Source organism: Pyricularia pennisetigena, chromosome 6 (assembly GCF_004337985.1).
Source record: "Pyricularia pennisetigena strain Br36 chromosome 6, whole genome shotgun sequence".
Taxonomy (NCBI): Eukaryota; Fungi; Ascomycota; class Sordariomycetes; order Magnaporthales; family Pyriculariaceae; genus Pyricularia; species Pyricularia pennisetigena.
Genome location: NC_043744.1, coordinates 2,376,513 through 2,403,418, shown reverse-complemented (window position 1 = coordinate 2,403,418; position 26,906 = coordinate 2,376,513). Strand labels below are relative to the sequence as shown.

Genomic DNA, 26,906 nt, shown 5'->3' with positions numbered 1-26,906 from the left:
TTGACCGCTTCATCGTTTACTTGATACAATATGATAAAAATCACAAAATAGCCGACCGGAGCCTTCTATCTGCTTCCTTTGTCATATTCCTTATTTTTATTCTGACCATTCTAGGCTTTGGCAAAATCATCGATGAATTTGGCCAGCTTCTCGGCGCCCTCCAATGGGATAGAGTTGTAGTTGCTGGCGCGGATGCCTCCTACACTACGATGGCCCTTGAGTCCAGTCAAGTTCAGCGCGGTCGCTTGCTTCAAGAATTCTTTCTCGGCCGTATCAGTGTTGGCCTCGCCTCCCTTGGTCACACGAAAACAGATGTTCATCCTTGAGCGGGCACTCTCCGCTGGGACTACACGGAAGACTTCTGGGTGTGCGTCCAGCGCAGCGTAGATGAGCTTGGCCTTCTTGTCCGCCACAGCCTGCTGGCCGTCGACCTTGTCAGCAGGGTAGGTCGCGAGCAGTTTTTTGAGAACCAGACCCGCGATGTAAACACTAAAAAGAAATGGTTAGTACTATATATGATGACTGCTTGATTAGGAAATCGGCTATACATACTCAAATATGCTTAGTGTGTTGTATAGACTGTTGTTCTTTGCAATAGTCTCGTAGGAGAGTATGATAGGGCCAACAGGCAGGCCGAGCTTCCTTAATAATGTTGCTGAGGGCTGTAGCGTCGTGGGGGGCAGCAGGCTCTTCTTCACAACCGCGACAGTAACACCAGTCGAGCCCAAGTTTTTCTGCGCACCAAAGAAGATCACGCCATAGTTTTTGACCGGAATGCGCCTCGACAGGATGTTGCTGGACATGTCTGCCACAACTAGGGGGCCTTCCCCTCCTGAAGGCGCCAGAACGTCAGGGAATTTGGGGAACTCGACACCATCGACAGTCTCATTGTCGCAGTAGTACACCATGGCAGCGTCCTTGGACAATTTCCATTCGGACTCTGGCGGGATGGTACCGAACTTGCCTCCGTTGGCGGGACGCGAATCCACGACGAGGTTGACGTGCTCGGGACCGACGAGCCTCTGGGCCTCCTGGTACGCCTTGAGCGACCAGCCGCCCGTGACTATGTAGTCGAGCTTGAGGTCCTGAAGCTTTGGCCTCAGGGCCTCGGCGAGCTTGGCGTCGTCCTTTTCACCCTCGAGCCCCACGGCCTTGATCTGCCGCGCGACCCAGGCGCCGACGAGGTTGTAGACGGTGGCGGCGAACTCGCCGGTGCCGCCGCCCTGCATGAACAGCACGTCGTAGTCGGCAGCCTCGGGCACGTCGAGGTAGGCGAGCAAGTCAGCCTTGGCCTCGTTGATGATGGTTGTCGCATGCTCGGAGCGATGGCTGTGCTCGGCGATTCCAAGCCCCGTGCCGTTGTAGTCTAGCAGGGCCTGGGCAGCCTTCTCGAGAACATCGGTGGGTAGCGCGGCGGGGCCGGCACCGAAGTATGTGATGTCAGCTCTGGTGGGCATTCTTGTTTGTATGGAGTCCGTGAGTTGAAGTGAGGATATATATGTGGCTCGAAGCTTGGTCAATCGTAAAACCACCTGGGTTGAACGACGTTTGTTTCAAGCTATGTTTTTTTTTTTTTTTTGAGATCTCAAATAGTGACAGTGTGTGCCAGAGTCATCTACGGAGTCATACAACAATGCGTGCCGATTCGGAGGTCTGGTTCGAGGTCCTGTGAGCTAGCTGCAGGTACAAATACGATATGTTTGAGAGCGAAGAAAAGGGCAGAAGCTCCACATAGGCTTTAGTTTGGGTTTTTCTTTTTGTTTTGTTTTTTCTTAGACCGCGGTAGTAAGTGTATGAGGGGCAAGCAATGCTGTCTCAAACAGAACGGCAGCAGCTTCAGAGTCGATATGGTAAGAGGGGTACGCCTGTTTTAACTGTCAAAATATCATGCATTCAGGACTACTCCAACCAATGTCAAACAGCACACTCCCAAACCTGCCGGACCATACGGGCAAGCAAAAATGTATTGGGATTATCCCGCGCTTGTGCAAAGATCGGGCCGGTCCCGGATCAGCAGTTCTACGATGACGTGACTCACTGAATTGACAGAATTTAAATATCATTTACTACAGTTGGAAGCTTTTTTTTGCTGGGCATGGGGGTTCCACTGGAGCTTGAATGCGGGACAGTGCGCTAGCCTGTCGCTAGTTGCGTTTTTTAGGTGGGGTAGGGGTACTGCGACATCTGCGCCTATGCGCGCAGAATACTGGTGGGTATATGTGTATGATTTATATGCATTTGAAAGACAGTTGAATTTTTGCTATCTGCTTCAAACTGATCCAAACGCCATGGCAACTTAATTAATGAATTGATCGACAGCCGGGGTCTAAATATAAAAGCTACCCAGGATACTCTGTGCCTTACACTTGTGGTACTTAGTAGGTTGACATCCTCATCGATAATTGTAGGGTTGTGTCTTGGTCAAGTGAAGCCCTGTTTGGTTGGCTCGTCGGTATTGTGCCTAGAAATTACAACTTTAAGCACCTTGTGACGCGCACTAACGTACACGTGCAGCCTGAATGATTGGTAGGAGAGCCATGTATCCAGGCAGGGTGCGCTATCTAGGCTAACGATCGCGGCAGCGATTTTGAGGTGCTCTCAACGCTGACTAAGCGCTTCCGGTCATGTGATGCCAAGGTCTCTACTGCAACACCTTGCCTTCACAATGTCTTTTTTCACTAGCCGTTCATAGTTTCGTGTATAGTAACAAGAGTGTAATGACTGAGTTGAGGCGGCATGTTGGATTAGAGTCGAAGTTTGTCTCTGATATTGAATCTGAATTAATTGCACAATAATGAGGCTATGGAGGATCTGTTAGCTGATTGCAGCCGACTGCGGCCCGTACCTTGGGTACAAATCAATTTTCGGCAATTGATCATACCCATTCCCTTGATTACCGGCTGACAACGATCTTGGGTAATTGAGCATTTGCGACAACAAAACACTCCGGAGTGGTTCTCGGCTTTTACATCTCGAGCACAACCCGGAAATGTAGAAGAAAGGGTCAAGATGAAAGCAATCTTTCTGCACACCTGGGAACATCCGTTGAATCTCTAGCGCGTACAAACAACTTTACTACTGGGACATGTTACCGGCCAAACTCGATTCATCTGCTGGTTCTGATTAATTCGGGTATTGGTCGGCGGGGACGGCAAAACGACAACTTTGACAATATATTCCTTTTTTTTCTATTCTTTTCTTTCGCTTCTTTTGTAGCTTGCTCTTCCTTCCCTCGCCAAAATCGGGGCCAACTCGCCGAGCTTGCTCTTCCTGCCGAAATATGGCGGAACGAAAGAATTCCGAGGCTGGAGCGAGCAGACAATCTCATGCACCACCAGCAGCTTCATTTCGTAGGCACCCCTTCGGCGTTAGCTATCGGTCCCATGGCTTTGAGAAATAAAGTCGCGGGCTAACGACTGGATTTGAAATCCAACAAACAGCTACACACAACTCGCCGAGGACATGGCTGATCACCGAGTCGTTATCCCCATTGGCCATACGTCTTATTCGCCTTCTGCTGGCCCATGGTGACTATGTGGTGGCATGTCTGCCACCCCAGGAGATAGAAGACGAATCTCGGAGCGCCGAATTTCGTGATCTCATCAGCGAGTGCAAGAGCAATCGCAAGGACCGTGAGGGCTGGAAGGACCGGATCCGAGGTATACGCTGTGATGGCCGTGCTATGGGCCCATGCGGCGCTGCCGTTGCTGAAGCCATCCAGGCCTTTGGCCGTATAGACATCCTGCTTTGCTGCAAGTTCGAAGGTTGGTCATGTTTCATTTTCCTCTTCACCATTGCCGTAGCCAGGGCTAGCAACGGCGGGGCTGCATCCGAACAAAGTACCAAGATATGCAGCGACCATGCTGATTGATAACCGGCGCAACGTTGACACTTCCACCAACCATGATGCAGCTGTTGTAGGCACCGTCGAAGAACAATCTGTCTCTGCAATCACCCAGAACCTAGTGAGAGATCAGTTCGAAACCATCTTCTTCTCACAGGTCAATTTCATCAAGGCTACACTCCCGCACCTCCGGGCACAACGCACCGGACACATCATGATCCTCACCACCATCGGCGGACACATAGGCACCCCAGGCATGCCAATTTACACAGCCTCAACCTGGGCCCTCGAGGGCTTCTGTGATTCGCTGGCTTATGAGATTGCACCGTTCAATGTCAAAGTGACTATCGTGCAGCCTAATATGGAAATACAGTCGCTCACAAACCGCGTTACCTTCACACCTCAGCTCCCATACTACGATAGCGATGCCAATCCGGCCCCTTCTATACGAGATATGCTTATCAACGTTGTGAATGCCAACCCCGAAACTGCCATCGAGCCCTCACACAAGGGGGTGGTCTCTCGGTACCCGAAGCTGCCGCCCCAGGTTGTGGAGAAGCTTGTGACGGAGACTGTGCACGCCTTGACGGCTATTGGCGGCCACGAAAATCCGCCCGCCCGCCATATTGTCGGCTTCGAGGGCGCTACTGCGGTCAAGGAGAAGCTACGGACGGTGACCGAAGAGCTAGAGGACTTTGTCGAAGCTAGCCTGTCGGTCGACATAGTCGAGAGTGAGCAGAAAAACGAGGCGTCAGAAAAGGACCAAGCCCAGGAATCAAGCGGCTGAGACGGCATAACCCCTGATTCTCGTATTGCGAAGATGTATGTTGATCTGAATTTGCAATACTTGGTAGTATAATATCTAGCAGTTGACGTAATCGAATCTGACCATGTGCAGTCAAAACATCCCAAAAAGAAGACTTCAGTAGGGCCGATTGCTGTCTTGTCCATCGTTGGAAGTCTATTTATATATTACTTGGATGTGATGCATCCACAGCAGAGGCGCAGGACTTGGCGGCCTACAATCCGGGGTAAGCTACGGAGAAATGTCGTGTTTATCGGGGATCTTGCCTCCTTGGGCTCCATTTGGTAATTACATCGTGCATCCAACAAATCGGCGACCCAGACTCACGGCTGGCTGACAGGCAAGAGCCGGCCTGTCAAAAATCGTAGGTGGCTTCGCCAATGCTACATACCCATACTTCACTGTCGGTGCCGTCTGGTAGTGCTAACTCTATATAGTGTTTTGGTTGAATATTATACCACACTCATATACCTAAATAGCAGCGCTTCATCCCGATGATATTGGAGACTAGAGAGAAGCGGACAAGTGCTTGAGGATCAGGCCCGGGTTCAAATTCATACTACTTTTGTCCCCAGACACGTGTCAGTCGAGTCTCCATGCTTTGGGTAGCATTCTGGAACACAACCATCAGCTACAAACGTGATCGTCCCGACATGGCCAAGATGGAAAACCTCAAGTCCATGTGGTCATCGTTACACCCAGCATTGCCCAGACGAACGCCGAGATGGCTTCCCTCCAATCTCACAAGGGCAACGCAGACCACTACAGTCCGTTCACTCGCAAACAAATGAACATGATCCAGTCCGAGGGTCAGTAAGTTAATTAACAGGCGCTGGCGAGCCACCTACAACCTGCTTGGCAGTCTTGGACACTCCGTAGTGACACAGGCGCCTTGACTGGGAAAGCAAATCGCCATAGCGGCGAGGCAGACAGCGAGAGGTCATGATGGAAAATTGGAGAGGCAGCGGCCCAAGGAATTAAACAAAAACAATTTGGAGACCGAAAGCGAGATGTACAAGGTATTGTCAGCCATCAGAAGTGTCTTATATATAGGCTATGTTTTCGTCATCAACCCTTCGACCGAATCTTTGGTGTTTCTTCAGTCATCAGCCCGCTAACCCAAGTCTCTGACCCTGCCAACTCACTCACCAAATCCTCATCATGAAGCTCGGGTTCGCTACCGTGGCCGTGGCCATTCTGGCATACGGGGCCGACGCGCACTACTGGTTTGATAAGCTCATCATCAACGGCCGGGAGACCAACGCCTACCAGTACGTTCGGCAATCTACTCGTCCCACGCTCTACAACCCGATCAAATGGATCGACACTCGGGACAACTCAACCCCCGATATGGATGACATGCGCTGCAACCAGGGCGCCTTCAACAGCGCCGGGCGCACCCAGACGGCCGAGGTCGCTGCCGGTACTCGCGTCGGCTTCAGGCTTGCCGCTGGTGGCACCATGTTCCACCCAGGGCCCGGTCTGGCCTACATGTCTCGTGCCCCGGGCACCGCCCAGAGCTACCGCGGCGACGGTGACTGGTTCAAGATCTACGAGACTGGTGTTTGCCGTCAAGGCGCAGACTTTAGTCGGGATGCTTGGTGCACGTACGAGAAGCCCACGATGGAGTTCACCATCCCTAAGGACACTCCTAATGGAGAATATCTCCTCCGAGTTGAGCATATCGGTGAGTTTAGACACACCCGACTTCTTTTGAATGAGGAATTGGAATGTTTAGTCTGTGTGTATGTGCGAGTGGTTACTAAACAGCCATTCTTTTGGGACCACGCAGGTGTTCACCGAAGCCACGTCAACCAGCCCGAGTTTTACGTTTCGTGCGCGCAGATCAAGGTGGTCAACGGCGGCAACGGCAGACCAGGCCCGACCATCAAGTTCCCTGGCGGCTACTCCAGGAACCACCCAGCTTTCGAGAACTACTCGGTCTACAATGGCTACAGGTCGTTTCCCATGCCTGGCCCTGCTGTCTGGTCTGGCGGCGGTGGCACTGGCGGCGGCGGCTCTACTCCCCCTCCAAGCGGTGGCTGTGCGGCTCTGTACGAGCAGTGTGGAGGGTAAGTTGACAGTTTTTTCTCTCCCCAAAATAAAACAAGGGGGTGATATTTATTATTGACATCTCTTTCTCCGTTGGCAGCTCTGGCTTTAATGGACCCAAGTGCTGTTCTTCTGGATCATGCAAGGTATCCAACGAATGGTATTCACAGTGTTTATAGATGTAGTGGCATTTGTATCTACTTACCTAGCTACGTACCTACCTCCTTGCTACATAGGTAGCCAATACCGCAAGTGAGCAGAGCGAAGAAGGTGGATTCAGCTGGACATGGTACCAGGACGGGTCATTGGTTCATGTACAAAGGTTCTGAGTTCGATTCTCGTCACTCATTAAGCAGTGTTTATAGCTGAAGGGATTGTTGATAGTGACCACAGTTGAATTTTGAATTTCAATTAAACACGGTCAATAGGGAGCATTGATTCCTGGCCGTCTCCTCAAGTGAAAAGATGCATAAGGATATAGTCTGAGGAGGAGAAATAAGCAATCTTATTGTATAGAGTAGCAGATATGCGAGGGGCTTTGGTTTTGTACAAGGTTTCACTACAGGGTAGGTAGGAAACGGTGAGAATGTGGGGAAGGGACGCCTGAGTAGATGCTAGTGCTACTGTGTACTTAGCACAGTACTGACATCCCTATCATCGCGGAACTAGTTGCATGCATGCATGGAGCAAGCAATTTACACCTTCAAGACATTTGCTTGTCTCGGCAATTTGATCCTAGAGACCAACCAGGTCTTTTTAGCTGATCGTGCGGCTCTTTCCCCCAATTATCTTGCGCTTTGATTGTTTGCTGGCTGACGCTGACAGACATCTTGCTCTCGCATCGGCGACTTGCAAGCTCAGTGCAGCTCCAATTCACATTAGAAGTACACCGCCGAGGACACGAACTAAGGCCGAGCCCTGAAGCTTATCTGGTAGCTTTGCGTGTCTTGGGCTGCAGACATATAATGCGACGGCCCGCTACATACCTGCTTATAAAAGTCGACCGCGTTCACTAGAGACAAGGAAGGAATGACAGCTCCCCGAGGATGAGCGCGGATCCTCTGTTACCCATCGCTCCGGCGAGGGTAAAGGCCCTGGTCCTCCCCGTCGGCCAAATCAGACGCCAGCGCTTCGCCTCCTTTCTGGAAAGGCTGGCCGCCGAACAGGTGGTTCAGCTGCGCGACATCAGCCCAGATGGCCGGCCGAACAGGAGTGCGTGAAGTCTTTTAGTGTCTATCCTTACCGGACCGAACTGCAGTGCTGACCTTTGCTTCATCTCTGTAGACATGTTCTCGCCCTTGGCGTTCCCCGACGGTGCTATGTTCTACGAGCTCACGACCCACTACCCTCACCCGTCCTATGTGACCCTCACCCCTTTCGACCTCTACCGCGAGCCTTTTGTCGTCATTGCTGTCGCTGACGCCTCTGAGATCGACCGCCAAACGCTCAGCAAGAGACAGTCACAAGGGGGTAGGACCACCACCGAAAGAAACCTTAGGGGCTTGTACCAGGACTTGGAGGACCTACGCGACCAGTTCCCCAAGGTACTCGTGCACAGGCTGTTACTTTTTGACTATGTCGAGAGTCCCGACGGACACGTCCCGATCCCAGAAGACATCACGACCATACCACCCCCACAGGATTGCAAGAGAACGACCATGAAGACGGTCATGTGCGATATATCGTCACAGTTGCTGGCTGAGATGACTTCAATGGCCAAGCAATTCGAGGCTCTGTCTTACGTTGACTCCCCGGGCCAGATACCCACAGCACAGCCAAATGGCCAGGAACCCATGCACGCCAGACGGAACTCACAGTTCTCATTGCCTGCGGGGACCAACGGTGCACGCTCGAGCTCAGCTGCCGCAACTAACCGCATGTCTATGCCTGTGCTACCAAAAGGGTCGGGCTTTGGATCGGCAGGTTCAACGCCGATCAGGCCATCTACGCCGGTGAAGAGCGGGCTCTCAAATACGCCGAATCTGGACGATGGCTCATCAGAGTTTGGCTCTGGGCCTCCGACGCCGGAGCAATCCAACCCAATACGGCCTGGGACCACTGAGAACTTTAGGACAGTCAGTCAGGACAGGATATCCATGCAGGGGTTTGGTTCCGGCGGGCTCAACGAGAGGTGGAGGAGCAAAGGCAAAGGCAGGGTGACCATCATCCTGGGGTCGTTATACCTGCAGGCGGGACGATGGCCAGATGCGCTGAACCACCTCACCGAGGGCGCTACCGTGGCTAGGTCGATTAATGATCACGTATGGCACGGCAAGGCTCTGGAGCTGATAGTGATATGCTTGCTGCTGCTGGGCTGGGCCGGCGTTGAGTTTCAGGTACCCTCGGTGCTGTTAGTGCCGACCTCTGAAAAAGCTTCTGCCAGTGCAGCAGCGGCCATGGCAGCGGATGAGAAGAACGCGAGTCCAAACCAGCCGCGGTGGTTTAGAAACTTGCAAGTCATCTTGCCTGACCTGCTAGACCGCATAATTGCTCTGTATTCAAGGATATCGGCCGAGCATTTACCCCCTTTGCCAATGGCAGAGGCTATCATCAGGTGCTCCAGGACCTTGACTGCACTTCACCTGACCGATGGTTGTCTCGAAGCCGACACACTTGGACTCCTGGTCCTGGGGAGGGCGCCGACCAAAGTCTTGAACTCATCACCTCGGCTGACCGTGACTCCCTCTCGTACACTTATCGTCAACATGTTGTTCAAGGCATTCCCCAACTCATCGACCGAGATGTTAAGCCCAGTCGATCGAATCGCAATTTTATCAGGAATCGCGTCTGTCCTCGGCGTACTAGGCTATCAGAGGAAAAAGGCCATGGTAATTCGGGAGTTGGTCTCGGTGTTGATAGGAGGCCTCGTTGAAGCCAGGACGCGTGGTGCTGCTGAGGTTGGCATTCACCCTGCTGCAGGGCTCGCTGCGCTGAATAGTGTCAGTGGTCACACGACCGGGGCTGCAGCCCTGGACCTTGGTGAGGGCGACATTGAAGAGTCGATTGACGTGTTTCTAGGGCTCTTGCTCAGGACATACGGCGTAGTTTCATTCGAAATGGACTCACTCGTATCGCCAACGAAGAAGATCGAAACTGATCATACTGACGACGGGGCCATCGTGAGGATACAAAAACAGGCAGCGGCAAGATTCTTTGGGATACCTGCGCTCAAGCTCAACATCCTCAGGGCTTGCATTAACTTCTCCGAGGCACTGCCGGACTTTAACGGGGTGCTGAAGTATTCGAGTGACCTGCTGCGGACTGCGGGCAGCGGTCTTGCCCCAGGGCCGCGGCGAGAGGATGCCGCACCCATAATATCTCGGGACGAACAGGTGCGCCTCTTAACCAACATACTGAAGACATCGAGCCTCTCCCAGCGGCTTGGCATGGGCGACATGATGGCCGATTTCTGGGACGAGTTCTTCCTCAGGGGTGTCAAGCTCGAGCCTTTGCCCCGGACGCGGGCACCGATTGAGCATAAGAAGAGTGAGCTCGAAGGTGCATCTACGGCGCGCCAATCCCAAGACGTTGATCCTCTGATCCACAACCCGTTCCTGAAGCCGCCCGACAAGGCTGCAGTAGAGAGCACTCTGGTTGCGTTCGAGTCGGCGACGTTCAAACTGACCCTACAAAACCCGTATGAAATCGAGGTTGAGATCGAGAGAGTCCGGTTGGATACGGAAGGGGTCGAGTTCGAATCCTCTGTCGATAGCGCCATCATTGGCCCATATCGCACGCAGATACTTCGCCTAGTCGGGACGCCGAAAGCTGCAGGGTCTTTAAAGATCACCGGCGCCATCATCAAAGTCAGGGGTTGTCGGGAGAGGAGGTTTCCTATATTCCCGAATCCGTGGTCACCAGAGGACCAACCCAAAGTCAAAGCTATCGGGCTTGTGGCTTTAGAACAGCACGTTTCGGAACCGGCATCCCAAGCCCCCAAGACGGACCACATCTCGCTCAATGTCATCGACGAGCAACCGGTCGTGGTCGTCAAGTCTACCTCGTTAGCACAGTCCTCGGTTATGATCCTAGAGGGCGAGAGTCAAGTATTCTCAGTCACACTGCAGAATCTGTCCAAGACCACCGCAGCAGACTTTTTACTATTCTCATTCCAGGATTCGACGCAGGAGCCTTTGCAGGCTGCGTTGAGCAAGAGGAATGCCACACCTCAGGAGCTTTACGAGTACGAGCTGATATTGGCGCGTAAGCAAGCTTTGCGGCTCAGACCCAGAGCTGACCATAGGAGGTACATTGGTCCCGGAGAAGAGGCTACGTTTGACTTTCAGATCTTAGGCAAACCGGGACTCACTGGCGGCATTATACAAGTGGATTATGCGCACCTTGGTGTGCCGCCGGAGGATGTACCTGCCAAGTTTCACACACGCCAGGTGGCCTTGCAGCTTACTATCACGGTCAACGCCAGTGTTGAGTTGACGAGAGTTGACGTGCTGCCTCTTCACGAAGGCATCCCTCGGCCGCTACTCGAGACGGCATTCCGACGTGGTGATGGTGCCAGTTCCCAAAAGGAAATTCAAGAGAAAATCTCGTCAGACGACTATTGCCTACTATTACTTGATCTGAGAAATGCCTGGCCCAGCTACATGCAAGTTGAGCTGAGCACCGAGGATGGCGCTCTAATAGAAGAAACAATATTGCCAGGATGTACGTCGCGGGTCATGGTACTGTTCAAGCGGATTTACCTGTCAGATCCACATGCAGCAGTCCCAACCTTGAACCCAGCACGGCAGCGACAGTTTGTTGTGAGCACGACAATATCGCCAGAGACGGAAAGGGCCAACCGAGAGGCATTTTGGTACAGAGAGGAATTGCTCAACCGGATCAAGGGGTCTTGGCGGGCGACTTCAGGCACCAATAGGCACGGCGCCATTGAGTTGCGCAGCATACGGCTGAGCCCGCGTATGATCGACGCGGTCAGGATTGACGACGTTGACATTGACATCTCGGTTGCGCCGCAAAAGCCCGGCGAGAATGAGAGCAAGAACGTCATGTATGTCGACGAATTCTCGCGCCTCAACGTGCACATCATCAACCGGTCCGCGAAGCCGATCTACCCGACGCTGCGGCTGATGCCGGCACTCTGTAACCGACCGCTCAACGTGGCGCTGGACTACACGAGAAAGTTTGGATGGGTTGGGATACTGCAAAAGTCACTGCCCCTATTGGAGGCGCATGGGGAAACGAACGTGGTCATGACGGTGGCTGTGCTCTGCAGAGGTCAGTTTGAGGTCACGGCATCGGTGGAGGAGACGCAGCTCTGGCGGGACGAGGGGGCGACGGCCAAGGGCAACGACGAAGGCGGCAGGCCAAGATCAGATACGCAGACACTGATGGACGCGGTCTTGGGGGCCAGAGAGAGGAGGATCTGGCACACTCGAAAGCCATGCACTGTTATAGCTCTGGATAGAGACGGGTGAAGGGGGGCGACTCCAGGTCTGCGATGTAGGATGTATATATATTGGAAGAAAAATAATTTATATAACAGCATTTTCTGACAAGGGTGGGCTGTTATACGTGCAAGAAGAGCCAAAGAGGAAAACGCGACTCAGAGTCAAGTCGAGGAATCATCACGAGTAACTGACGCGCTAGGGACTGGAGCTAAAAGTCAAAGGAAGAAAAACTCAACGCGAGTCGAAAGATTCTTTTTTCTCAGGCCGGGATAAGCCCACCGAATCCGGGGGCCTGGCTCGACTACACTGCACCTGACCGACTTTTCCAGACTAAAAAATTTCCCCAGCCCTTTTTCACTTGTTGCGTGCTACATTCCTTCAATATTCTGTTCATAAAGTCCAACAAGGAACAAATCTGCTAGAGTTGGGGTTGAGTCATTTTTTTATTCCTTTCGACGTTTCCGAGTTTGTCTCTTTCAAGGACCCGCTTTCAGGTGGCGGAATCAGCCGAAGCACATAGCTAACTGATCCAAGTTTGCCTTATTATTGGTCTTGTGCTTCATATAATTTCGTTCTTTGTAATTTTCTTTTGGTTTTGAAATTTATTTGTTTCATTTCTGATACATTTAATACTTCACGGTCATTATTGATATAGACCAAAAAAGAAGAGAACTCGAACAACTAGAAGGCACTTGATTATTTTTTCGGCTGATTGCGGCCTGGGCTTGCCTCACTGCGGAACAGACCTCTGCACACGCACCATGGGAAGGAGCATCAGCCTGTCGACGACACCAGAATCAACCAAAACCCGGCGCCGCATTCTGTTTCTCGATGCATACGACTCATTTACCAACAACATCACATCGCTGCTGACGACCCTCTTGGACGTTGACGTCTTCGTCCTGCCCATCGACAGCCCGCTCCTGGACCCCGCCAGCCCTACCTTTGAGCATGACTTGAGACGGGAGCTCGCCCACTACGAAGCCGTGGTGTGCGGTCCCGGGCCCGGCTCGCCGCTGCGGAGTCAGGACGTCGGGCTCATTAGCAGCATCTGGACCCTGGCCGAGCAGGACTTGGTGCCCGTCCTCGGGATTTGTCTGGGGTTCCAGAGCTTGGTCGTGGCCGGCGGCGGCAGGGTGCGCAGGCTGCGCAAGGGCCTGCACGGCATGGTTAGACCCATCGAGCATGCCGGCGAGGGTCTATTCTCCGGCGTCGCCGACTTCCGCGCGACGCTGTACCACAGCCTCTGTGGGGACCTCGGCCAGGACGCCATCCCCGACTCGGACTGGGCGGTGCGGAAGTGGAAGCCCCTCCCGGGTTTCGAGGAACTTGTGCCCCTGGCCTGGGTGGAGGAGGCCAGGGACATTGATGATGGGGTAGGCGGTGGTGAGGAGAGTGGCGTGGAGAGAGTGCTCATGGCCGTCAAGCACCGCGCGAAACCATTCTGGGGCCTTCAGTACCACCCCGAATCGGTTTGCACTGAGACGGAGGGTAACCAGGTAGTGGTTAATTGGTTCAATGAGGCGCTGCGCTGGAACGAGGAGAACAAACGGGGGCTGGACCGTGGAAACACCATCCTGGCCGGACAAGCAACGAGGCCCAGCCTGCTCTCGCAGCTTCCACCGAGAAGTAGTGACAGCCAAGCTAGTGGAGGATCAGAAGCCGGTTCATGGTGTGGATATGGTGTTGGCTACCAATATTCGGGGCGCACCATAGCTCTACCCTCAAACATGAGCATCACGGATATCGTCGAGAGCCTCGGCCAGGTGACGGGCAAGGAGCAGATTGTGCTTGACTCGGCAAACGCATCGACGGGGGGTGCGGCGGATATCAGGGGCCGGTACAGCATCGTCGCTCTAGATGTCCCCAACACCCTGAGACTCGAGTATCACGTCGGAGATGCTCACGTCAAGGCCCTGCTGCCTCATGAAATGCAGGACGCGAACGAACAGGGCTCTGCGTCAAAAGAGGTATCGATACCGTTGGACGGTTATGCCAACATATGGCTTTTCCTGGCCCAGTTTCACGAAGATAGGAAGCCAACGGGTACGACGGTGTCGCCGGCTGAGGAAATACCGTTTCTTGGTGGTTTCATGGGCTACATCACCTACGAACAGGGCCTGAGCGACATCAACGTCGACTTCCGCCGGGACAGGGGCCACCACCGGCCAGATGTATGTTTTGCCTGGGTTACAAAATCGCTGATTGTCGACCACGCCAAACGAACCATTCACATCCAGCACCTCCATCCGCCAAGCACGGCGGGACAGGACTGGCTTGACAGAACAATCGACACGCTGACGGGCTCTCGCAAATGGCACGAGACCACCCCGGCAAAAGCCAGGAGAGACTCGAGGTCTGATCCGGCAGCAAGGCTCTTCGACATAACCTCGGCAAGCAAGCCCGCCGAAGACGCCTACGAGCAAAAAGTCAAAGCCTGCCAGGAGTACATAGCCGCGGGCGAGTCCTACGAGCTCTGCCTCACGGACCAGACGCTCATCCGACGCCCGGCAGCACCCGAGTCTGCCTCACAGCCCTTGGGCGACATCCCCAACAACATAGGCACGCGAGTGGAGGTCGGAACCACGAAGCGCCGACGCAGGAGCTCGGCCTGGAACGGCATCGGGTCGGCGTGGCAGTTGTTCCGTACGCTGCGGAGCAGACAGCCGGCACCGTTTGCGTCGTACGTGCGCCTCGGCGGCGCCACGCTCGTCAGCAGCTCGCCGGAGCGCTTCCTCCAGTACGACGGGGCCGGGCTCTGCTCCATGCGGCCGATGAAGGGCACGGTCAGGAAGTCGAGCGCGTGTGCGACGCTCGCCGAGGCGGAGAGGATCCTGCACGTACCCAAGGAGGAGGCGGAGAACCTCATGATCGTCGACCTGGTCCGCCACGACCTCCACGGCGTCTGCGGCGCCGGCAACGTCTCCTGCAGGGATCTGATGCGGGTCGAGGAGTACCGGAGCGTCTTCCAGATGACCACCGTGGTGGAGGGCCGGCTGCCGCGCAACAGGAACGACGAGGGTGGCGGTAGCGGCAGCGACAACAACAGCAAGAAGCACACAGGCCTCGACGTTCTCGCTGCAAGTCTCCCGCCGGGAAGCATGACCGGTGCGCCCAAGAAGAGGAGCTGCGAGATCCTGCAGGAAATCGAGGGCCACAAGGAGCGGAGTCTCTACTCGGGCGTCGTGGGGTACATGTGCGTCTCGGGCTCTGGCGACTGGAGCGTTACGATCCGCAGCATGTTCCGATGGGATGACGAGTTTGCCCCGGACCCGAACGGGGTAGCCCTCGATGGGCAAGACGTATGGAGGATTGGCGCAGGCGGTGCCGTAACTATCTTGAGCACCCCGAGGGGGGAGTCAGAGGAGATGTTTACAAAGCTGGCGGGGCCCATGGGGATATTCTCGGCTGCAGGCTGAGCGGTGCAGGTCAAACGGTTCAAGTTATGGGTTTTTCTTTCTATTTTTCCTTTGTTCATAAAAAAAGATCTGTTTCTAGAGGTATAAGTGGTACTCAACGTACCGGGCATTGGCATGGGCATGGCAAGGATAAACTTGGATGAGGCGTACTATTGGGCATTATGGGATCAATAGGGTTGATTCAACAAACAGTGTTGGGCTTTTTATGAAATTTGTTACCTTGGATTGTGTTCTGATTTATCAAGCACATGGGCTCTTGTTTAATCCTTGCAATCTTTTGCGGCTTTGACCCAGACGAGCTTCCAAGGTGACCTGTCAACCATGAATAAATATTACGCATCACCACTGTGTCCGGTTTCTTTTTTTTTTCTTTTTTTTTTTCTCTTTCTCTTGAAAACACACAACACACAGCAAATAAGATCAAATAATTGCAACGCCGAGGTACCACACTAGCCTTCCATGATTCGCTGCTTACACCCATGATACAGTTACAAAGGAGATGGGCAAGGACATACTGTCCCCAAAGTACATAATGCGACCAATAATCAAAACAGGAATAGGAAAAAGAAGATTATATGAGTTTTGATATCATCGCCATCTCAACGATGAGGGCAATTTGCAAGCTGAGCCGGTGTCGTGCATCAGAAGCATTGTCCGCCGCGAGACGCCAGCCCGACTAGACCTTTGGTTCCCCTCGACTATATATATATAACATCGACACACAGCCTGAGGGCTTTCTAGAATTCCTGCTCCTCAGTGAAGAACATGCCGAAGCTTATGACGGTGCCGTAAATCAGAAGGCCACCAGCCACAGACATGACCAAGGCGCCAGCGTTGATCATGTGCGCATGGGCCAACACGATGGGGAGGGCTGTAATGAGCGGAGTCACATAGAATGTCAGCTACAACTCCCTCTTTTCGTGAAGAAACCGGCAGTCGCCAGTATTTTCAGCCTCCCTGGCCTGCATCACTTACCAATTCCCATCACGACCAAGAAACCAGTACAGAACCTCCCCAGGTCGAGCGCCGCGCCACCCGAGGACTCGACGAAATCGTCCGGATTTGAACAGGACCTAGCTATCCAGTTGGGGACGGGCGCCAAGACATAGGTGGCGACGACGAGCAGCGGGTAATAGACCTTCCAGAGGGCACATGATAGGATGACGAGGAGGAAGCCGACAGCAAGCACGAACGATAGTGCTATTATGGTTTTGAGCCCGGCGTTTGGCATCGTGGCGATAAGTGAGGATGAATGCCTATATCGACGGAGATTGACCAGACAAAGAGAACAAAGCGTCAAGTCGGCGAATCGGTCTCCCTTTGCTTCGTGCGGCCGGCTGTCCTTATTCGGGATCGTGGCGTAATGGACAGTTAGAGACTGACGATGCGAGGCGCTTTCTTCAGTCGGTGTTGTTGCTGTGAGTTGAACAATTTCTTGTCAACCAAGAAATTAAGATTGAGCCAAATTGCTCCTCTTGCTGAACCTTGACTTGCTGAATATCTTTCGAGGGCCTCGTATTGCTCGAGATCCAACGGTCGTAATCAAAATCTAATCTCCAGGTGGGATGGATGAATTGACGAAATGGAACTTGGCTCGCTGGTACTGAATGACGCGACGTCCGGGTCAGACATCGTCACGGCCTGGTGAGCAGGGATCCATTTGAGCCTTTCTTATTGGTCCGATGTGACCCCACCATCAAAGCTGCATCGTTTGCTGTTGTGTGGTTACTGCTAATGGGCAGGTAGCGAGCTTGGACCATCATTCCCCGGTTGCGATGTGGGCTTGGCTCGCACTGTGCGGGCGCCGGTGCGTCCCTGTGCCGTTCCTGCCTCTTGCCTTACGAAGCTCTGGAGCTGCCTGCACCTGAGGTGGTGCTTGGTGCTGATTTACAGAGAATCCATACCGCCCGCATTGGCATCACCAAACCCACCTACAAACCTCGCGCATCGAGCTTCTGGAGCTTCCCAGCCGACTTATCCTCTCCACACAGCACGCGCCTCATAAACATTAAGCTCGTCTTTCATTAAACCAACGGACCTTTAGAACCTCGACCGCTGCGATAGCGGCCACCCCCGTTCCGTCACCATGTTCAGAAACAACTACGATAACGATTCGGTCACATTGTATGCTCCGCCTTCCCCCCCCATCTGGTCAAGCTGGTGTTCTTTTATTGACCGCGAGGCTCTGCAATCAAGCTCTCCACAAGGTCGAATCTTTCAGGTCGAATACACAGCAGAGGCGGTCAAGCAAGGTTCAGTAGTCGTCGGACTGGCAAGCAAGACACATGCGATTCTAGTAGCTATCAAGGTGAGCGGGCGATTGTGCCAGTCCCTCCTCTTCAGCAACGATATCAGCAAAAGGACAGCCTTCGGGTGCTTGTCGAGGAGACCCTTATGGCGTAACCGCAACAGCAAAATCTACAAAACAGCAAGCTGACCATTGGCCTACCCCACCACCAGCGAAATGCCGAAGAGCTCTCCTCATACCAGAAGAAACTGTTCCCGCTCGACGAGCACGTCGGTATCGCCATCGCCGGTCTTGCCTCAGACGCACGTGTGCTGTCCAACTTCATGAAGCAACAGTGTCTGGGCCACCGTTTGACTTACGGCCGCTCCATGCCTGTCCGCACCCTCGTCGACCTGATCGGAGAGAAGGCCCAGGTCAACACTCAGCACTACGGAAAGCGCCCTTACGGTGTCGGCCTGTTGGTTGCCGGCGTCGACGACCGCGGCCCCCACCTGTTCGACTTCCAGCCTTCCGGCATGACCGAGGAGATGCTGGCCTTTGCCATCGGCGCCCGCTCTCAGATGGCCAGGACCTACCTCGAGCGTAACCTCGACAAGTTTGCCGACTGTGACCGCGAGGAGCTGCTCAAACACGGTTTGCGTGCTCTCAAGGAGAGTTTAGTGCAGGACAAGGAGCTCACGATCGAGAACACGTCGGTTGGCATCGTCGGGCTGGTCAAGGACGAAAGTGGAAAGTCTCGCGTCGAGCCCTTTAGGTTGTATGACGGCCAGGAGGTCAAGGACTGGATAGACAGCGTTGCAGACGACAAGGAGGGTGGCGGTGACGATTCTCGGCCTGCTGCACCAGCGGCAGCTTCCGCCGCGGAAAGCATGGACGTTGACGAGTGAAGGGACGGAATCTAGGTTTGCCTAATGAATACTAAATCCAAACAGACCAAGAGGAGACAGGTGCCTGACAAAAAGGGCTACGGTGCAGAGTAGGCCTTGAAGTCGACTGGGTAGCATAGCAATCCCCAGTACGTACTCTCCTTGACACTGACCCCGTAAGGCGGGGCCAAAATTTACCAGTGTACAACTACAACCATGAGATCTTTAGACAAAGGAAGGGAAATGGAGCGCCAAATGATAAAAGGATAAAGGCACTCGGATTTTTTTTGCTTCCATGTCGAGACGCGCTGCCCAATGCTTTTCTATATTACATTCGTGCATGCACACCCTAATCATGACCAAGTGCTATTGCCTGTTATTTGAGATGGGTATGTATGCCATATTGCTTCCAATTCCCCGTGTCTTGAGACACCACTAGGATGCAATAGTGGAACTCCCGATAGCCCATTGGGGGTGTGGAACAATCGGTCCTTGCTTCGAGCAAGAATACGTCACCACTCGTTCACCGGCCCCAAAAGACATAACCAACTGATTGCTGAGCCATGTACGCCAGTGGGCAGGTACCAGCACCACCAGTTTGTGCGCCTCGCCTAGACTAGCGGTAAAATTCGACCACAGGGCGAACGTGCACGCCGCCGGCTCATTGGCTGCCCCAGCTGAGCTTCAGGACGCTCTCCGACACCTTGTAATCCCTCAAAGCTTTGATAGCATCTTCAGCGTTGTTGGCAGACACAAGGATCTCGGTCTGACCCTTGCGAATGAACCCCTCCTGTTGGCTTTTGGCGATCCACTGGATGAGACCGTCGTAAAAGCCGTTGACATTGAGGACGCAGACGCCCTTGTTGTGAATCCCAAGCTGGTTCCACGTGCAAGTCTCGAGCAGTTCCTCCATGGTGCCGTAGCCGCCGGGTAGGGCGATGAAGCCGCTACCGGGCCCGCCGGCGATGACCTCCTGAGCCATCATCTGCTTGCGTGTGTGCATGTCCTTGACGACCGTAGTCATGCCGTACGTCTTCTCTTCGGGAATTGCGAGCCCTCCCTCCTCTGAACCCCAGGTGGAAGTGTACGTTGGGTCCCGCTCGTGCTTAATTAACGCTTCCGGAATGATGCCGTGTACGGCTTCCGGACCCGAAAGCGAAACTAAAGTTTTGGCCACCTCTCCCATAAGACCAATTGTGCCACCACCATACACTTTTTTCGATTTCATATAATGTTAGTCAAGTGTAAACAGGCTTGCTACTCTGCCAGAGTCAAGACACAACGTACCTAACCCTATGTTGTTCCTGGCCATGGCCCGGGCAAGCTCACGGGCAGCCTCCATGTGAGCTGGGTGGTGACCCGGGGATGAACCGCAGTAGACGCAGATTTTGGTCTTCTTCACGCCGTTGGTGCCGTTGGTGCCGTTGGTGCCATTGGTGCCATTGGTTCCGTTGGACCTAACTGTCCCGTTGGTTCCATTGGTCCCATTTGCTGTGCCATCGGTGGCAGTGCCAGGCAAAGATGTGGTGTCGCCAGAGTTCATGGTTTGAGTGCTTTGCAAAAATTATTTTTCAAAAGTAGAAAGTAGATCCCGGATGTCTGCCTCGTCAAAAAATGTTCAAGGGAACGGAACTAGATATAAAGAGATAACTGCCTTCAACAAATGTAAGATAGGTATAATGAGTGAGTTGTTGAGCTGAGGACCGGGATATGGGGTTCTAATCAGCGTCATGCGGCCCCCACACAGCGGCGGTAAGTGAAATGTAAGGATGCGGCAGGTTCGATACGGAGGGAGGAATATAGTGGAGTGGCGGGGCTGAGGGAGACCGGCCCAACTAAGATGCAAAGCAAGGGCTAATGTAAGATCAATGTCTGGTAGGTCAGATCAGGTACACTAACAAAAGTGAAAGCGGGCACAACCGGAAATCAAGGCAAGCCTGAAAGCTGGGGAAAAGAAACGATCAACGACCGAACTACAGTCAAGAAGAGGAGCACCATGGCTTTAAGCAGGCGGGATAAGCCGAGCTTATATAACTGTTCGCGTGACTCACTTGAGCACAATGATCTCAGGTCAAAGGGGGCGAGAACCCTGCCCCAAAGCAACAAAGTATCCGTACGTTGGGTACGGAGAAAAGTCACTGCAGGGCCAGACCGCTTGAGTGAGGCGTTGAATCGTGGGGATAGCCGTGCAGGCAAAGGATGTATACTTCCACCCAAGTCTCTGCTCTGCCGAGGAGAGTGCAGTGCATGGCAAGTTTGCTGTTGTTCTGTTCGGACTAATGTTGTGTCGGGAGCTAGGCAAGGTCCCGTGATCGATTGGTTGGTTGGTTGCTTGCTTGCTTTTCTGTTCTAATTTTCTCTTTTTTTTTTTTTTTGTTTCCGTTGTTGATGTCAGTGGATTTTAGCGCGGGAAGCAGGCATTGGGGTTGCAAAATTCACACCAATTGGACGAACAGACCTACATAAGGTATAGCTCAGGTACCCTGCACTTTCCCTTCTTGGATGAGGGACGTGGTCTTTTTCGGGTTTCCGTTCACCCTGAACCATAAACTCCTTACCTTCCGAGACATTGTATCTGATTGTTGCGGACGTTAAGCAAAGGGAGACAGATGTCTGCAAGGTTGCCAACCTGTGATTCTCCGGCCCAGTAACTTGGGAAGCATATCCTACGAGAGCGGGCAGTGCGTGTGACGATGAGAAAAGACATGCGCCTTGTTTGATATCTGTTGCAGGCTATATTTACCGAAGTCACTGGCATTAGTCATTGACGGGAGCTTTCGTCTTTTGGCTGTGTTCTTTAGTGCAACAATATCCATGTGGAAACGGTCACGCTATGTCGCCTATCGGGGGCAGTTAGTTGAAATCCAGGTACTTTGTTTTCTGTCGCTATCATTGGATTTTGCACTGAACTTTGGCGCCGTCTTCTGGCTTGTAGAGCCGCCAAGATGTGGCGCATACTCAATTGAGGCCTGAATCAAGTTATATGAATACTTGTGTAAGTACTCGGTACATATGGAAGATACCTGTTTCGTAGATGGGCACATAAGTACCAGTAGAATACTCGTTGTCTTTGACCCAATCTGCCGGGTAACCGCCGCGTGTCTGTCTGATATCTGTGTATAGCAAACAATTTCACACCTGGACAGCCTCGAAACCCGTGTTCTGGTAACACCAAGCGCCGATCTGCACCAGCTTTCGTTCATAAAATTGCAAATGATTCTGCCGAAAGTCGAAAACTTTGACGGTCCTTGGGGGAAAATCCATAATAAGGCCGAGCTTGCGTTTAGGCTTGTGGGGACCAGAGTCTAAAATATGTTTAAAAGCAGCCAGCAGCTTGGCTACGCTGGCGGAGTAGGTGCGCTGTAGGTATGGTAGTAGTGGTGCAATTCAGCAATGAAGGCCAGCTGGCGCAGCTGCAGTGCAATCTGTTGTCCACAGCGATTATCGCATCGGCCCGGGCCCAATTCAGCGGTCGCTTAATTATCACCGTTTACCGTTTTGCACTGGGTTAGACGAAACCACTGAGAGGTAAGGAAATAGCCAAGCCAGCATTGAGTGAAGCAAGACAAGCAGCTTCTTTCTCCGAACCAAGACTTACCTGGATGGGCAGGTAGTAATATCCATTCTGGATTGTGGTTTGTCTATTTGAACGGAGGGATGTTAATAGTGGTTGGTACATTGAAATGTTTCCCATCATTTTACTGCCCGTTCAGCCGCACCATATTCCTCCAACTCAATGCCGAAACGGAGCACTTTCTCCCAGATAAACTCGCCCGCACTGCGGTACAAGACGGCGTGGCGATCAATTCAAGACTAGGGGGCACAGCGTGCTGCGTTTGCTTGAGACCTGCGTCGAATAGTCTTGTTGCGAATCCAAGGCTGTCTGCTACTGACCACACGACCACGGTTATGCAAACCTTTTTAGTATGGGTTACAATATGAAGGAACCATCAAAGGCAGAGTCTCTACAGTATCACAGGTATTCCAAATGTCAGACTGTGTGATGTCGGTCATTGAGCTGCTTCGAATGACTTGGCACAAATGTTGACCGAGGTGATTAATTCCCGGTCGGATTTGATCTTTTGCAATCGATTTCATTCATCCCTACATCAAGATGTTAAGACGTCAAGACAACGTGCACCGCACAGTAGATCCATCCCTCTTTCACACGTGTCCCCCGGCCTGAGCACTGACACCTTTGCCGAAAGACAGTAGCCCAGCCCCACCAAGAACGTTGTGCTGGAGAAAGCAAGTCAACCTCCAAAAAAAAAAACCCCCGTTGAACAAATGGTTTTCCGTTTTGTCAAATAAAGTACTATCCCAGTCGAGCGCCTTGACACAGATAACGACTCTAGAAGTCGTGAGAAAGCGCACGTGAGCACCGGATTCGCTCCCAATCCATCCCGTCCAGCTCGTCGCAGGTTCTCACGGGATATGCCTGAAGGCGTGACCGGCGCTGCCGGCGGCCAGGCCGGTGGCCAGCCGGAACAGCCACAGGAAGGTGTATGTGATGTCCAGTTCCGACTCGCTCCGCCGCGCACAATAGCCAGATACAGCGGCCAGATACCAGAATGCCTTTTTTTTTACTAACTTTACGATTTTCAACAGTCCACTTTCAGGAAGATACTGCAGATGGTGGCCATGTGGGTAGCCATGCAATTCGTCATGAAGCAGTTTTTCCCCGCCCAGAACGGTCCCAAGATTACCACAGATGCAAACGGCAAGATGATCGAGGTCCCTGCAAATACGGGGAAGATCCCTCCCTATCAACTGCGTCCCTCGAAACTTGACGAAGGGGCTACCTACAACACTCTCCCGCAGCGCGTCGCTCCAATTTGGCCCGAGCCGACTAAGGTCGACGTCGTCATCACTGTTTCCGACTCGTTCATCCCCACTCCGCTCTCGTCGGTATCCAAGGACATGGTTGTCTTCGAGGAGAAGGACTTTGGCATTGGAAACTTCAGTGACAAACGTGCGCATGAGGCTACCATTGCAGTTCCCGAAGCTGTTCAGCGCAACGGAACCCTCTGGGGCCATTTCTACGTCGGACTTCCAGGCAGTGTGTTAGACCCTGAGCAAAAGGGGTTCGATCCGGCCACGGCATACCATTTCATTTACCCGTTTACCCAGTACATCCCGAAGAAGAAGGAGAAGAAACTCAAGAGCCTTTTGGGGAAGAAGGATGAAGCAAAGCTGGACATGGAGGATGAGGAAGAGGAGGCCGAATACTCGGGTCCAGTCGTTGGAAACTACTTTCACCCGAATATGAGCCTGTCCTTCGTACCCGGGATGGGTGTCCTCAGCTTGGCACAAACTCATGTCGCCATACGCCAGTTCCTCAGCCTGGAGCCCACTGGCGCACGAGACGGGACTGGGCAGAACTCATGGTATTACCCGATTCTCTTCGTCAACACCTTCTGGCAACTCAAGGCACACATGACGCAAATCAATGAGACCGTCAAGACGCTTCCGATACGTATCGATCTTAACAACCTTGCCCCCTGGAAGTTCCAAACCATGGCTTCCATCGAGCTGAGCGCACGGGAATCGGCGCGCACGGCAGCGTACGGTGGTTCCTTGCCTGGGGGAGGCGATGGCACCGAGATCGAGATGGTCAAGGAGATTCTGCTTGACACTAACCCGATCTTGCTGGCGATCACCTCTGTGGTAACAGTTCTCCACTTGATTTTTGAGACTCTTGCTTTCACCTCGGACGTGCAACACTATCGCAAAAAGAAGGACAATATTGGAATCTCTGTCCGCACCATCCTTGCCAACGTGTTCATGCAGGCTGTTATCTTTTTGTATCTGGTGGACAATTCCCAGAACACAAGCTGGATGATTCTTGGCTCTCAGGGTGTCGGCATTCTTATTGAACTGTGGAAGGTTACAACTGTGGTCAACGTCCGAGTGCGTGCTGCACCTCCAGGAGCTCTGATCCCATACCGCATCACTTTCGAGGACAAGCACAAGCTCAGTGAAACCGAGGAGAAAACCAAGGAGTACGACGAGATCGCGTTCAAGTACATGTACATGGCCGGGGTCCCACTGCTGCTGGCTTATGCCACGTACTCGGTTATCTACGAAGAACACAAGTCCTGGTACTCGTTCATCATCACGACTCTGGTGGGGTCCGTGTACGCATATGGTTTCTTGATGATGGTTCCGGCGCTCTACATCAACTACCGACTCAAGAGTGTGGCGCACATGCCAGCCAAGGCCATGACGTACAAGTTCCTCAATACCTTTATCGACGACTTGTTCGCATTCACCATCAAGATGCCCATTCTGCACCGACTGGCAACATTCCGTGACGACATCATCTTCTTTGTGTATCTTTATCAAAGATGGGCTTACCGCGTCGACTACACCCGTGTCAACGAATTCGGCCAGGGTGGTGAAGATGATGCACCGGAGCAGGTCAAGAAGGACGAGGGCAAGTCTCTGCCCCCGGCTGTGCCTGACGTTGGCGAAAACGTGGCCGATTCGGGCGTCGCCAAGGGAGCCACAGGTTCAGATGCCCGTTCGGGCAAGGCGACCAAAAGAAAATAAACCTTCAGAGAAGCCTCTGTAGATATGCATGAGACTGAGACCTTAAGAGATGCAAGATTAGCGCTGGAGAGTCATCATAGCAAATAAAAAGGAGTTGATTTGAAGTTGTGTCACGATTTATGAGACGTGAGAATTGACGCCAGATCACCGGTGCCAAAGTAGTGGGAGCGCAAAGTCATACATGCATGCATACCCAGCTGCAGCGATGACACCTGGGGACACGACAGGCTGGAGGGAGAATGTATTAATCACAAAAATCTTTCTCAAGCCTAAGTCTTAATGATCAACCACTTCACTTCTATCGATCAATCATTATTGTAGTCAGACAAATATGGTATCACAGGGGGCGCGATCGGCATACCCTCTCCACATGTTTGCCCAGTTCTTGGTTCCTCATTCATGGCAGAGTCACCGGCTTGAAAACACGCCGTTGAGGTCAGTTTTGATCACAATTTTCGCCCATCCTACGTTTACCAATGACAAGACACAAAGTTTGACCGAGTTGGCTCCGAATGTCTGTTAGCTCCATCGGCCAACGCCACGGCTGGGGTGGGTAGAATCTAGAAAAAGCAATGGAAGCGCCTGTGACGTTGCGGCCGTGAAGGGGAATAGAAGAGAATAATGAGAGAGAAAAAAAAATCCACGGCTAGGGCTGAAGCGAAGGAGCAGACGGGGAATTGCCCTGTATCATTGATGACGAATCAGGGGGTTTTCTCATTCTCGGACTTTCCCTGGAATAATCTGGTTTCCACTGTTCATCTGAAACCCAGCCTTTTGTCTTTTTTTTTTTTTTTAATAATCCATGTCAAGTCCAAAAATAGAGGGACTTTGGTCCAGCCATCCGTGAGTCTCTGGTGATGGTTCATTTCATATCCACTTCTATATGTGATGATGGTAATAAAATAAGACGTTATTCGACGTAAGTTAGATGCAAAAACTGCCATCTCGCAAAGTTGGTTTGAAACTTACTCGCGGGTCCTGGAAGGGGTCGTCCGGCTCGAGCTGCCAGCCAAGAAATGCTAGAAAGGGTTCCAAAACAAAAGTTTCTGGAGGCAAGCAACAAAAGGCCCAGAGAAAAGAAAGCCTGTCTAGGCAGGATCGACCCCCGGTCCCCTTGTGTTCTCCTTTCCCGGTCCATTGTGTGCCGTTTTGCGTTTTGGCAGAAAGTGGTGTCGGCACTAATAATCGACTGCATGCGGGTAAGCTGCGTCAGAGGACCAGTAGCACGAATTCGATTCATGATTGAACGGCGCGTACGTTATTGCCTCGACTTTTGATTCGATCCAACAGTTAACAGACAAGGCTGCAGTATTTCATCCTTATCGCGTCCAACATAAGCCCAGCAAACCGAATTCCCGCAAGAGGTCCCGTCTATGGTCGAGTCGGAATGGAACGGCCAAGCCTCTCCTCCATTTTTAGTGCCCCTTGTCCCCAGCTCTGCGTAGTAATGAGATCCAGAATCGGTGGGTTGATGTTTCGCTGAGAAGATGACATATGAACACCCTTGTTTCTGTCCCATTACAATAATGTGTATGTATACCTACAAGACACGTGGGCAAGGGACGGAATTGGTGCGAAGGGAAAGCGGTCCCTTTTGCATCTCTGCTTGCCCCTGCATCTATCTGTTAAACTTTTTACTACTATTTTTTTTTTTTTTTTTTCCTTCTCTCTTCTCTTGATATCAGGCAACATCCACGTTGTCATGAACAAGG

At 52.6% G+C, this 26,906-nt stretch overlaps 8 protein-coding genes across 8 annotated transcripts; 5 read left to right on the top strand and 3 right to left on the bottom strand.

Annotated features, from left to right (window-relative positions):
* Positions 1 to 110: 110 nt before the first annotated feature.
* Positions 111 to 1,457, bottom strand: PpBr36_04538 (uncharacterized protein; the record flags this gene model as incomplete). Its single annotated transcript, XM_029891697.1, has 2 exons — positions 111 to 489; positions 553 to 1,457. The coding sequence occupies 2 exons, from the start codon at positions 1,455 to 1,457 to the stop codon at positions 111 to 113; spliced, it is 1,284 nt and encodes a 427-aa protein (XP_029749836.1).
* A 1,823-nt stretch (positions 1,458 to 3,280) lies between these two features.
* Positions 3,281 to 4,631, top strand: PpBr36_04537 (uncharacterized protein; the record flags this gene model as incomplete). Its single annotated transcript, XM_029891696.1, has 3 exons — positions 3,281 to 3,350; positions 3,441 to 3,764; positions 3,913 to 4,631. 3 exons carry the CDS (start codon positions 3,281 to 3,283, stop codon positions 4,629 to 4,631), a joined length of 1,113 nt encoding a protein of 370 aa, XP_029749843.1.
* Positions 4,632 to 5,810: 1,179 nt separating this feature from the next.
* On the top strand, positions 5,811 to 12,136 carry PpBr36_04536 (uncharacterized protein; the record flags this gene model as incomplete). The annotated part of the gene is made up of 4 exons (XM_029891695.1): positions 5,811 to 6,336; positions 6,442 to 6,721; positions 7,738 to 7,913; positions 7,986 to 12,136. 4 exons carry the CDS (start codon positions 5,811 to 5,813, stop codon positions 12,134 to 12,136), a joined length of 5,133 nt encoding a protein of 1,710 aa, XP_029749842.1.
* Positions 12,137 to 12,870: 734 nt separating this feature from the next.
* PpBr36_04535 (uncharacterized protein) lies at positions 12,871 to 15,528 on the top strand (the record flags this gene model as incomplete). Its single annotated transcript, XM_029891694.1, has 1 exon — positions 12,871 to 15,528. One exon carries the CDS (start codon positions 12,871 to 12,873, stop codon positions 15,526 to 15,528), a length of 2,658 nt encoding a protein of 885 aa, XP_029749845.1.
* A 737-nt stretch (positions 15,529 to 16,265) lies between these two features.
* PpBr36_04534 (uncharacterized protein) lies at positions 16,266 to 16,759 on the bottom strand (the record flags this gene model as incomplete). The annotated part of the gene is made up of 2 exons (XM_029891693.1): positions 16,266 to 16,399; positions 16,504 to 16,759. The coding sequence occupies 2 exons, from the start codon at positions 16,757 to 16,759 to the stop codon at positions 16,266 to 16,268; spliced, it is 390 nt and encodes a 129-aa protein (XP_029749844.1).
* Positions 16,760 to 17,614: 855 nt separating this feature from the next.
* Positions 17,615 to 18,663, top strand: PpBr36_04533 (uncharacterized protein; the record flags this gene model as incomplete). Its single annotated transcript, XM_029891692.1, has 2 exons — positions 17,615 to 17,836; positions 17,989 to 18,663. 2 exons carry the CDS (start codon positions 17,615 to 17,617, stop codon positions 18,661 to 18,663), a joined length of 897 nt encoding a protein of 298 aa, XP_029749839.1.
* Positions 18,664 to 19,303: 640 nt separating this feature from the next.
* Positions 19,304 to 20,185, bottom strand: PpBr36_04532 (uncharacterized protein; the record flags this gene model as incomplete). The annotated part of the gene is made up of 2 exons (XM_029891691.1): positions 19,304 to 19,854; positions 19,930 to 20,185. The coding sequence occupies 2 exons, from the start codon at positions 20,183 to 20,185 to the stop codon at positions 19,304 to 19,306; spliced, it is 807 nt and encodes a 268-aa protein (XP_029749838.1).
* A 2,891-nt stretch (positions 20,186 to 23,076) lies between these two features.
* Positions 23,077 to 25,194, top strand: PpBr36_04531 (uncharacterized protein; the record flags this gene model as incomplete). The annotated part of the gene is made up of 2 exons (XM_029891690.1): positions 23,077 to 23,145; positions 23,251 to 25,194. The coding sequence occupies 2 exons, from the start codon at positions 23,077 to 23,079 to the stop codon at positions 25,192 to 25,194; spliced, it is 2,013 nt and encodes a 670-aa protein (XP_029749841.1).
* Between the last annotated feature and the right edge of the window lie 1,712 nt (positions 25,195 to 26,906).